Source organism: Ornithodoros turicata, chromosome 6 (assembly GCF_037126465.1).
Source record: "Ornithodoros turicata isolate Travis chromosome 6, ASM3712646v1, whole genome shotgun sequence".
Classification (NCBI taxonomy): Eukaryota; Metazoa; Arthropoda; class Arachnida; order Ixodida; family Argasidae; genus Ornithodoros; species Ornithodoros turicata.
Window position 1 is genome coordinate 14,854,082 of NC_088206.1, and position 12,254 is coordinate 14,866,335.

The 12,254-nt window shown below is 49.9% G+C and overlaps 2 protein-coding genes across 4 annotated transcripts in view; both read left to right on the forward strand.

The window, feature by feature from the left end:
- The window catches only part of LOC135399225 (sodium-dependent nutrient amino acid transporter 1-like), a 53,137-nt gene that overhangs the window by 17,314 nt on the left and 23,569 nt on the right, over positions 1-12,254 (forward strand). The window contains exon 1 of one of the 3 annotated variants that reach the window (XM_064631013.1): positions 11,798-11,993. The exons of the other annotated variants lie outside the window; for them this stretch is intronic. The gene's annotated coding sequence lies outside the window, so the exon portion shown is untranslated. Of the gene's footprint in view, positions 1-11,797; positions 11,994-12,254 lie in introns of those variants that run through there. 3 annotated transcript variants of the gene reach the window in all.
- On the forward strand, positions 8,759-11,000 carry LOC135397505 (uncharacterized). Its single transcript, XM_064629108.1, has 2 exons — positions 8,759-9,720; positions 9,788-11,000. Exons 1-2 carry the CDS (start codon positions 8,759-8,761, stop codon positions 10,998-11,000), a joined length of 2,175 nt encoding a protein of 724 aa, XP_064485178.1.

The window sequence follows — 12,254 nt, forward strand, 5'->3', positions numbered from 1 at the left end:
AGAGATCTATTGCTGCAAACGTGGAAAGCGCTCCTCGACGTGTACTGCGTGCTGTATAGCCCTTCACTCGATCTCCAGGCGGTTTTGCTGTCCCTCGCGTAATTCAAGCGCGTCTACGATGTCGATCCTGTACACCAAAGAACTATACATCATATGGAGCTGTAAACATCAGCAAATCCCTTCATTGGCCATTTATGCAAAACTCTTCTCCTTTAAACTTATGCCCGATTTCACCAACAACGGAATCAAGTACGAAACAAGTACGAAATTAACGTAGCATGTAACGTAATTTGAAGTGAACTCGTTTGTGCATTTTAGTGCCCCTTTAAGGGTTAAATTCAAGTTGTTGATCTCGGTTCAAATGTTAATCGGGGTTGCTGAACCCGGGCCTTAGACGCTATACACTGCACTTTTTGTTTCTCTTTCTTTTACAGTCTGTAAATCAGTTTCTGTTTTAGTCTGAAGTTACTTTTTGCCCCACATTACATAGTAGTCCCGTTTGGCCTTTACTCCACACTAATGTTATTGCCGACACTCCACTAACTGCAACTACTTCCGATTGTTATTTACACGGTTTTCGTGACCCCATAAGCAGCCCACTGGCACGTGGCAGATACATCGAAAAGCAGAGTAACATCGTAACACGTGCATACTCTCACTGACTGCTCATTGATGCGTGTTTCTGAATGACCCGCATATGCGTACTGTGACAATGTGACGATCTCAAACAACAACCTATTCCTCGTCATTATACGATACTCGAGTGCATTATGATTGCATCAGTGGCCTCAATAATTCCTCAATTAGAAAAAGGAAGCGCCACCTCCCACCCCCCCTCGATTCCTTCATGCGTAAGAATCGATATATCCGTGACATGGTTCTTGTATCGCAGGGATGTTATACTAGGCGTAGCGCAGCGTGTGTGAGGACATGCAGGTGTCATTGTGCTCCATTCAAGCGTGCAGTAGAAGCTTGAAACGTGTGTTTCTAGCATGTGTCAATCGGAAAAGGAATCAAGGAAAAGAAATCTCGTCCGTTAACTATACATACGCCGTTGGAGATAAGGGGACGCAATAGCGCGCCAGGAGAAATACTGCAGCGCCACCACGCAGCGCAGTGTCATGTTTGCCAGTCTTAACAGCCAATACGGAAGCAGAGCGAGCATGCATAATGGCTTACATTATCTCGCGGAGCAGCGAGCGTGACCTCTCTGTGTCCAGCCATCATATTCGCGGCGCAGTAATATTTTGAGAGCTGACGGACTACATTTCTTTTCCTTCTTAAGTTGAACACGACTATAGTTCCGTCACGGAACCACTGCATAGGACATTTCTAAAAATACATTCAACATCACATCATGATGAGCATTACTTACAGTCCCCATCACACCACATCACCATCATAACTCGACATCAATATCATAATCCATCATTCGGCGTTACCATTTCAACACTTCAATACTTCAAAACCCATCTCTTTTTTTTATCTTCCGTGTTAACGCCGCAAAGCGGCTGTGGCTATATGAGCTTCCTACAGACGTGGACAGATGCAGAGAGGACAACAGAAAGGAGTGGGTGTGGGAACGTATGCGTACTGGGTCGACTTCAGGAGTTAATGTGCTGACATTTGCCCGGAAATCTCACACAGCACAGCCGGTGCCGGGATTCGAACGCGCATCACCTCGCAGTCTCGGCGTGGAAAGTGATTTTCCTGACGCCCCACGTCACGTGACCTGGGAACCCATTATGCGACTTCAGCCTCGGCTTTGCATTCCCACCTTAGACCGTCATTCAACCTCAACTTTCACAACAGCAACAACAACAGATAAATTAATGATGATGAATGGGGAAATTCGCCACAACTTGAACGCCACACCACAAAGCACTGTTTACATGCGACTGCAGAACACAACAGCTGCTAAGAGGAGGAAAGAGAAATACCCAATCTTTTACGCACTGAATGAAAAACCTGGAAAACTCAATTATAACGTAACTCGTGTGAGAAATGAGAAAATGGGCTCCGCCCAAAAATATTGGCCCTCATCTGCATGTTACAAGAGAGCTCTGCTGGGTGTTGATCTCACTATGACAATAACAACGACAATAAGCTCCAACTACAGTGAACCCTCGTTAGTATGACCACCACCGTTCCCGAAGGTTTTGGTCATAAAGCAAATTGTCATACTAACGAAAACGCGCATTCCGTTGACCTCAGAGACCGCTTTGTTCCGGCCAGTCTTAGGTGCACAACAACAGCAGCAGCACAGTGTGACCTGGTCTCGTGGTCATTGCTGTTTTAAGCACTACAGTGCTTTGGGAGCCCGTAAAGCACTATGAATAATTTAGAGGTCAATAACATCAGGAGTCATCCCAAACTTTGGCGCCCTACTTCAACACGTGTCACCCTCTGCATGAGGTACGTGGTGACCTCTCCCTGGGGCTACTCTGCAGGTCATGTGACATGGTCATAATAACGAGATGCTAATACCTGTGTTTGACCATACTTGTGACAAAAATCTCGGTCATAGTCAGAAAAGCGGATTGTCCTAGTAACGAGTTGGGTTTACATGGCGGAGGAACGGTTCCCGAGAAAAACGGTCATAAAGTGAGTATGTCAGATTATCGGGGGTCATATTAACAAGGGTTCACTGTATATCGTTCGTGCTCTTCTGGGCAGGCGGCGTACACCGCATAAAAGCCTTCATTTCCCTTTTGCGTCTGCCGTGAAGAATCCGGTGACCGCTGTAAGTTCAGCATTTGCTCGGGGCACAGCAGACGGCTTACGATCTTGTTCGAGCGTTGTGACGGCAGATGGATACATCCCAGGTACGATGTTGCTTCCTAGAGGCTCCATGCATGAACTTGGAGTTAAGTGCAGTTAACGCATTGTGGCCAGCGCATGTAGTGCGTACTACGAACAAGTGCTTTCGACCCCATGTCAACCATTTTACTTCGGCGGTTGGCCACTAGGAGGCGCCAGCTCTTTCTAAAGTGGCGGATTTCTGAATCTGCTTCGTCTTCGTCTTGATTTTTGTGCCTATGGTTGGTAACACGATCGCGATAGTATATCTGAGAATAGGTCGGGTCGACAACTTTAGAGCACGCCCTCGTACAGCGTTCACGACATGTAAATTTCAATCTAAACAACATCCTCTCATCAGCTCTGAATCACATTACGTCTAGGCACGGCCCAGGGATTTTCCCCGCCAACCAAATACCTAACAGAAAAGCCAATAAAACCTGAAAAGCAGCAGACATGGGTGTCACCTGCACCCCCACTGCCTCTATTACGCGACCCCCCCCCCCCCCCGCCCCCGATACGCGGAAAACTATAAGCCAGTCATGCTATTCCTTTCAACGTGGGTGATGTAACTTTGCTGAGCTTGAATGGATTTGACAGCAGGGTCATACTACGGCAGATGATACTATCGAGCGGCTCGACCATCTTCAATATTTTCGCCTGACATGCTATACGCAATAATCGACGTGTTTACTTCACCGGCGAGTTATAAAGGGAAAGACGTGAAAAAAATGTCAAAAACGAGCGGAAATCGTGTCTTTTGCGCGCGGCACTAGAGAGTGAGGGTTAGAAACATTTTGCATAAGATACAGGGTATAGGTCGTTTAATGACACAAAGACAATGCTAGGTAGTTTATCGGATACAGCACGAGCGAATAAATGGGGGAAATATCATATACACATATTATATAATACAAATATATAAACATATTAGATACACTTATATCACTTCACGATGCCTATTGGGTCCTTCCAAACCTTTAGGAAAACTTCAGCTGCGACCTCAGTAGCTACTCATCTGCGTAGGATCTCTACACTCAATTTTTCGTTAAAAAATTTCAAATTTTTCTTTAAAAAATTCGAGCGGTCCAGTCGCTGTGCAATGACCCAGTATAGGGGATGATTCTGTTCAACGATAAGAATACGATAAGCCGATCACGCTGTTCTTTTAATTTGGATGACGTCACGTTGTTGATCTCCGATTTGTACATCGTGTATTGTCTTCGGTGGGTGCTTCGGTTCTGTTAAAACTCGCTTTTATGACATGCGCAACAATGCACAGGCAAATCTTCATACGAGGAACTGGGGCCGCTTGCTCGAACGTTCAGGACATTTTTCAGCATTGCTTGAATTACGAGAAGCGTTGAGGACAGTATCGCGTGCCCGAGACATTACCGAAGCTACTGGGGACACCGCTGAGGAATCTCCTTGATGTTCACGGAAACGGGCCCAGGTGTTTCCCCTGGGTTTTTTCCGCCACTATAAGGGAAATGTCGTCACAATTCTCTGTCAAGTCAGCCCAGCACGCACGATACCTCCGAAGCAACATGTCGCCATACCGGAAAGCAGATCGCTCGGTAATAACGCGTCACTTACTGCGGCTTTTAGCGGCGTAGAGACGTGGGCAGATGGAGAGAGGACAGCAGGAAGGGGTGGGGGACAGAAGGGTTAATGTGCGTCCTGGGCCGATTTCGGGGGGAACTGTGCCGACATTCGTCTAGAAAGTCTGCCGGGAAACCCAGAGAAAACTTCAGACAGCACAGCCGGTGGTAGGATTCGAACCCACCACCTCCTAGTCATCAGCACGACATTTGGCGTAGCATTGAATTCGCTAAAGTAGAGCAAGGAGGTCCGACCTAAACTGTTTCGGATCAGGCACCCAGCTTTGAACATCATATTATACCTAAGTAAGTTGCAGAAAAAAACAAAACAAAAATAATCAACAGAAAAGTCAGATAAAAAGTTACAACAGCTCTAAAATCATTTTAAAAAAAATTATTGTGAACAAGGCTTTGGTGTAGCAGTGTACACTTTGTCAGGTTAGAAGAACAGTGTTACAGTCGAAATGCATGTATACTGACAGGAGAGGAAGAATACGCTGGTAAGGCAAGTGAGACAAAAAAAAAAAAAAAATGCAAGAAGCATACAGTCCAACAGTCCAATCCCAAGTACACAAAACAGTAAAGACTAGGTCCAAGACGTAAAGCCACAAAAGAGGTATGCGTGAATGGGGATGATAGTATTGGGGAAGATAGTATTGGGTGTGGGGGGGAATATGTTTAATGCAAAGTAAGAAGGAGAGGGAAAGGTTAGCCACGGTGTGGGCTTGCTATTCCCTAATGCTTTCAAGCAAACAGAAGAAAACAGCTGGGGTACAGAAAATTATCAAAAAATACAGAAGTAACAGCTCCTTCACTAATCGTTGCGCATCAGAGAGTGCCCAGGAGTTTAGATTCCCGAAGGAATCGTGTCAGCGCAGACGTGACTTCAGCGTGCTGGGTAGGGCCAAGTAGCACCGCGAGGGAAAGCTCTCGGTAGCCTAGATGAGCAAGGCGGCGCCGGAGACTCGATCGGTGGACTTCGTACCGCTGGCAGGCAATGAGAATGTGTGGCACATCGGCTTCAACGTTGCACGTTGGGCAAAGAGGTGATGGGTGCTGATTCATCTTAAATAGGAGGAGAGGAGTTCGGGCCACATTCAGCCGCAGCCGATGAATCAGCGATTCCTCGATGCGCGGGATGCGGCCAGGCACAGCATATGTCATTAAAGGGTCAATGGATTTGAGGAAGGCATTGGTGCGTATAGCTTCTTGCTGAAAGAGCTGTGTGCGGTTGGCAGTGAAGCGGCGGATTTTCAGCTGGCACATAGAGTGCGCAAGGGGAAAGACAGTTGGTTGCTCAGCGTCGTGGGCTTGCCGAGCAAGAGCGTCAGCACGATCATTGCCTGAAATTCCGACATGGCTCGGGATCCATTGGAACACCACTTCGTGTCCCAGTGATACAAGTTCAGAGTGCAGGGCGATGATCGTGGTATAGGTGTCACTGATGACTGCGGCAGAGTAAGAGGCCAGCGCCTCCAGAGCCACTTTACTGTCAGTGAGGACCGACCAGGCCCTGGGCGCACACGAGGAGATATGTCTCAAAGCGGCCAGTAGTGCGAATGCCTCAGCCTCAGCAGATGACATAAGAGGGAGCTTGAAGCCGTGCTCAGCTCCATCCTCTGGGATGCAGAAGGCAGCAGACGACCCAACTAGAGTGACTGAAGCATCGGTGTATATCTGGGTGCGATGCCGGTGGTGACTGTAGATGTGGAACAAGGTCAGTTGGCAGGCCACAACTGTTGGCACAACCTTCTTTTTCCTAAGGCCCGGAATTGACGTTTGTACAGTGGGGTAGTGAAGTGTCCACATGGGTGGCGCAAAGGAAGTCCGGGCGGAAGTTGAGGGGATGTTGCTTCGTAAACGGCAAATAGCTTGACCGAATGCAGATGCGGGATAACGTTGCGCAATGTCACAGAGGTAATGGGCTGGATGGCGGACAAGATAACGTGTGTACGCGTGTAAGGCGACACTATCGCGAATAATAAGCACCGATGGCTCGCGTGCCTCCGCCAAAACAGAGAAGGTTTCGGTTGTCTTTGGCACTCCCAAACAGAGACGGAGACTTCTGGCTTGAATATTGAGCAGCTCCCGCTCGTGAGTGTTGGAGAGCCCATAAAGGACAGGCAGGCTATAGCGCATAACGCCAAGCAACAGGGAGCAGTGCACACGATGGAGGTCAGCACAGGACGGGCCCCATGTGGATCCACAGAGGTGCCGGAGCACATTACAGTAGATGCGGGCGCTAGCAGAAAGGGAGTTGATCTGCCGCGACCATGTCAGTCCCCTATCAATGATGATGCCTAGATACCGATAATGCGAGACGTAGTTCAGTCTAGAGCCAGCTAGCAGTAGGGGGTACTTGGTGAAGGAGCGCCGCGTGAATGCCATAGCTACTGTCTTAGCCGGCGAGACCGACAACCCACGGTCAGCAAGATGCGTCACAAGAAGGTCTAAGGCACGTTGCAGACGACGCTGAATGGCATCACGGCGCGCTGCAGAGGTCCATATGCAAATGTCATCGGCATAGATCGTGATATTGGTATGCTTGGGCAGAAGAGAAGGGAGATGTGCCAGGATGACATTGAACAGGAGCGGGCTGAGGACGCTCCCTTGTGGAACTCCACGATGCACAAAGTAGTTGGCACTGTCACCATTTGCTGTGCGTACGAACAGAGACCTGTCAGAGAGGAAGGCTTGCAACCAGGTAAGGGTACAGCCACCCACACCAGCTTCTTGAAGCGACGCGACTACAACATTATGGAGAACACTGTCGTATGCTTTCGCTACATCCAGGAAGACAGCGGCCGTTAGGAGCCCATCAGACTTTGCTTGCTGGATGGAGGAGACGAGATCGATGACATTGTCAATCGCCGACCGCGCTTGCCGGAAACCAGCCATAGCTTCAGGGAAGAATCGGGTGCTCTCAAAATACCAGTTCAATCGTGCGGATACCATCCGTTCCATAACCTTCCCGACACAGCTGGTGAGGGCAATTGGGCGGAAGGCATCAATGGCGTGTGGAGACTTGCCTGGCTTCAGGAGCGGCACTATCATTGCATTCTTCCATTCTGCTGGGAAAACACCATCCCGCCAACAATTATTGTAGAGCTTAAGGAGTGCGTGTCGGCCATGGAGGGGTAGATTTTGGAGGGCCTTGTACGTAATACAGTCAGGCCCAGGAGAGGTGTGAGGGGGTGATTTCCTTAGGGCAGCCTCCAACTCCAGCCTATTGGGTGTGGGTGCAACGTATACATGCCATTTTCACCTCTTCCGGTTTGGTGCCAAAACAACATCCGGTTTCACAGCAAACACTCTCTGCACCAACCACTGTGCAAATTGATACAGTTATCGCTTCTGATTTGAGGAGAGAGAGGGTCGTATACGCCTTTTTGTGGCAACTCAAACTGCCACAAAAAGCGTACGCCTCCCGTTTTCAAAAAATCAGGAAAGCGAAATTCTGCATGGCGGCTGGTTCCGAGCGTCCTTAGTCGCGGAATGACCGGAAGTCTTTGTGACACCGGAAGTTGTGGCAGGGGCATGTTTATGTTTACCCGAGAATGTCATGTTGACACGTTATTTGCGTCGTATAGTGCGGCCGGAGAGATGTTTTGACTTCCGGTAATGCAAAGGGGGGGAGGAACGTCCCACAGATCGATCGATCGATCGATCAATCAATCAATCAATCAATCAATCAATCAATCAATCAATCAATCAATCAATCAATCAATCAATCAATCAATCAATCAATCAATCAATCAATCAATCAATCAATCAATCAATCAATCAATCAATCAATCAATCAATCAATCAATCAATCAATCAATCAATCAATCAATCAATCAATCAATCAATCAATCAATCAATCAATCAATCAATCAATCAATCAATCAATCAATCAATCAATCAATCAATCAATCAATCAATCAATCAATCAATCAATCAATCAATCAGTTTTATTTTAAGAGTGAGGATGAGAAATAAAGAGGAAACAAGGATAAGAGGGATGAACATAACATGAGTAGGCAAACTAGCTGGTGTTGGCATGATGTTTCAAACTCAAGGCAATGTTAACATCAAGGATAAGAAATCATATCCGGTGAGGTAGAACAAATGGCGGTAGCATTACACCGGACTTTGTATAGCAGGAAACCTTACTCCAGTGCAACGTGCATCACGTTTCATTGATCGTTCTGTTAGCACTTTCGGCACACTTGTATAGAGGAGCCCTACATCCGGGCCGCATCCTGAACGCCATGATTCGTTAGAGAGTTTGAGGAGGGCTTCGCGCCCGCTGCGAGGGAGATTGCGGAGTGCCTTGTACGTGACCTGGTCTGCCCCTGGAGAGGTGGAAAACGGCGATGGTGGTTCCCATCCTCAAACCAGGGAAATCCCCTCATAACATCGACTCCTTCAGGCCAATAGCCCTGACAAGCTGCGTCGGAAAGGTTATGGAGCGCATGGTGTCCTCCCGCCTCAACTGGTACCTCGAGTCCACGATGTTCTTCCCTGAAGCCATGGCAGGTTTTCGGCAAGGCAGGTCGTCAATTGACAATGTCATCGACATTGTCTCCAGCACACAGCAAGCACGCTCGGAAGGGAAGCTCACTGTGGCGGTCTTTCTGGACGTGATGAAGGCCTACGACAGCGTCCTCCACAGCACCATCGTCGCGACGCTTCAAGAAGCGGGAGTGGGCAACCGCCCGCTCTCGTGGATACAAGATTTCCTCTGCAACCGGTCCCTGTTTATTCGTACTGCCGACGGCGACACCGCTACCTTTGCTGTGCAGAGCGGCGTTCCGCAGGGCTGTGTGCTCAGTCCCCTCTTCTTTAATGTCATCATGGCCTCCCTCCCTTCACAAATAAGTAATGATGTCAACGTTACGATCTACGCGGACGACATTTGCCTTTGGACATCATCCACCCGCCGGGACACTATCCAACTCCGCCTACAAGGTGCTCTCAACACCGTCGAGTCCTACCTCTCCGACCGTGGTCTCTCCGTGTCCCCATGCAAAACGTCGGCCATGGCCTTCTCTCGCCGTTCCTTCCAGAATTACCCCCTTCGAGTTGCGGGAGCGCAGCTCAGCTTTGTCCGACAGTGCACATACCTAGGCATAACCATTGACGCAGGGCTATCGTGGTCGCCACATGTCAGGGCCCTGTCTTCCAAAGCCAACAGCCTTGCAAATGTGCTGCGCCGCATATCCGGCGCCTCCTGGGGCCCGTCGTACGCTGACCTCCGCCATGTGCACAACTCGCTCACGCTGGGCGCTCTCCGCTACAGCCTCCCGGTCCTGCACGGTCCTGCCCGGTCCTGCACGTACCGGAGAGAGGGAACTCTTAAACATCCAGGCCCGTAGCCTCCGTATCTGTCTCGGCGTCCCAAGGACGTCCGAAACCTTCTCGGTCCTTGCAGAGGCGGGAGAACCCCCGGCCCCCATCCTCCGCGACAAGGAGACCCTCCGAACCTACGCGCGCTTCATCACACTGCACCCCCTGCATCATCTGCGAACGATACCGCAGAAGTACCCGGACTCTGCCTTCGGCGACGCCATTCGCAGACTCAACGGGCGCCTTCCGCCTGCACCGGCGGGGTCGTTCGCACCCCCTATGTGGCCCTTCGACCGACCCACAACGATAACACGCATCCCCGGCCTCTCTCGCAAGCATGACACACCCACGGGGGTCGCGCGGCAGCTCGCGTTGGAGCACATTTACTCGCTTCATGACCAGCGAGTACCCATATACACCGATGGCTCGGTGATACCAGGCGGGTCGGCAGCAGCCTTCTACGTGCCTCACGCCCACTGCAGGCATGGGTTTAAACTCCCGTACGAGACTTCATCCACCGAAACCGAAATGATCGCCATTTATGAAGCCCTGAAGTTCATCTCGGCATCCGTTCCCGCACCATGGACCATCTTCACAGACAGCAAGGCGGCGCTAGAAGTGCTGTCATCATTCTCGATCCCCCTTGTTCAGGACATTGGCGCGCTCATCGTTCAGTGCCTCAGCCGTCTCGCCCGCGCGGGCCACAGCGTTTGGCTTCAGTGGGTCCCCGGTCACACAGGCCTCCCCGGCAACACATCCGCCGACGCCGCTGCGAAGCAGGCCCACACCTCTACACCATTGTTATCGGTCCCGCTATCACCCTCGTCATGCCGACTCCACATACGCCGCATGTGCGCCCAGCACACTCGCCTTTTCACTGAGAGCGCCGTCCCAGCCCGCACTTTCCTTCATTCCATCGATCCCAAGATGGAGCTCACCATCCCACTGAGCCTCACTCGAAGGGAGAGCTCACTCCTTCACCGCTTACGACTCAACGTCGCTAAGACCCCATCGCGCCAGTTCCTCATGGGCAACATAGGTTCTCCACTATGCACGAAATGTGGTGTGGTGGCGGACACTACCCACCTCCTCCTGCACTGCCGCCTTTACTCATCAGCCAGAGCCGCACTTGAGCAACAGCTCACACACCTCGGCCTGCACCTCACGCTGCGGACCTTACTCGGCCCCGTGCAGCGCGCCCGACAGTGCGTAGTCACCAGACTGCTCCTCCGTTACCTCGCTGCAACCGACCTACTGGTCGCCCTGTGAACCGGACTATGCCCGCCTGGGTACTCTCTCTCTCTGATTCTTTTTTATTCTTTTTTTTCTTTTTCTTTATCTTTTTTATTTTTTGGGGGAATAGCAAGCGGACACCCTGTCTGGCTGACCTTTCCCTCGTTCCTCTTCTTTGTTTGTTTGTTTGTTATCATTAAGCATATCCCCCCCCCCCCCCCCCCCCACACACACACATCCGGGACACTGCACTGCGCGAAAACAATCTCAGAGGAATCCGTCACGAGTTTTGAGTTAATAATAGAGTGTTTTAGTACATCGTAGCAAAGGCGATAGCGTACGTAACAGATAGCATTGGTGGTTCTGCGCACTGCGCGAAGCTCTCTTTCTGTTGTGGGCGGGCGCAGAATCATCAACGCTATCCATTACGTAAGGCAAAGGCGATAGCATACGATGTACTAAGACTCTCTATTAATTATCACGGGCCCACATGTGCGCGCAATCCACGTGGTTGAAGAGTAGGAAATTTGTAGCGTGAGATAAGATTCGAAAACTAACAGGGCATGTCCCAAGCAGCAAAATGTACTGAAAGTCGACTGCAATAGGAAGGCCTTGAACAGACTCCTGAAACTAAAGAACATTGATAAGACACATAGCGCCCACCCCTATTGCACTCGACTTTCAGTACATTGTGCTGCTTGGGGTGTTTCGGTTACGACAGACACCGAGAGCAGCGAATGTAGTTCTCCCTCAGGTTGACTCACCTGCGATGTTGGTCACGAGCATTAAGGTCGTTGGCTTCCCTCTCCCCGGATTTCCCCTTTGATCTCTCCACCGACGTACTACTTCCGGTGACGTTTCATTCATCATAATCTGCCTCTCCCAAGCTTCACTCTCCGTTCGCGCAAGGAGTGCAATCAAGGCCGGAGCTATATACCTCTCCCATTTGCATGACTGCCGGACAAACGGGATACGTTCCTCATAAGTGGTCGCGTCTCTCGTGCGAGGGATTTCCGACAAGCCTTTCAAGTAAGTCTCCGCGATGCCCTCAACTTTGACCGACTATTTAAGTGCCGAAGTGGTTTTTGCGTATCACATTTAGAGCGCGACATGTCGAAGAGGGGATTTATGAAATTGATATTTCGTGTTACATGAAAAGTAAAATTGTTCGAATAGCGATTTTTAAAACGGGAGCGAATAGTTCCTTCTAAGAAGCGAATACGAAGTGAATAACTACAGAAATCAGCGTAACACATATACAACACGTGCATCGGCGTGAAAAATAACAAA

What these genes read in the sequence shown, in the direction of transcription:
- LOC135397505 (XM_064629108.1), top strand. Translation starts at nt 8,759, where the DNA reads ATGGTGGTTCCCATCCTCAAACCAGGGAAATCCCCTCATAACATCGAC. An exon ending in GGTCCTGCCCGGTCCTGCAC is followed by an intron (nt 9,721 to 9,787) that starts GTACCGGAGAGA and finishes CGGCGTCCCAAG; the next exon opens with GACGTCCGAAACCTTCTCGG.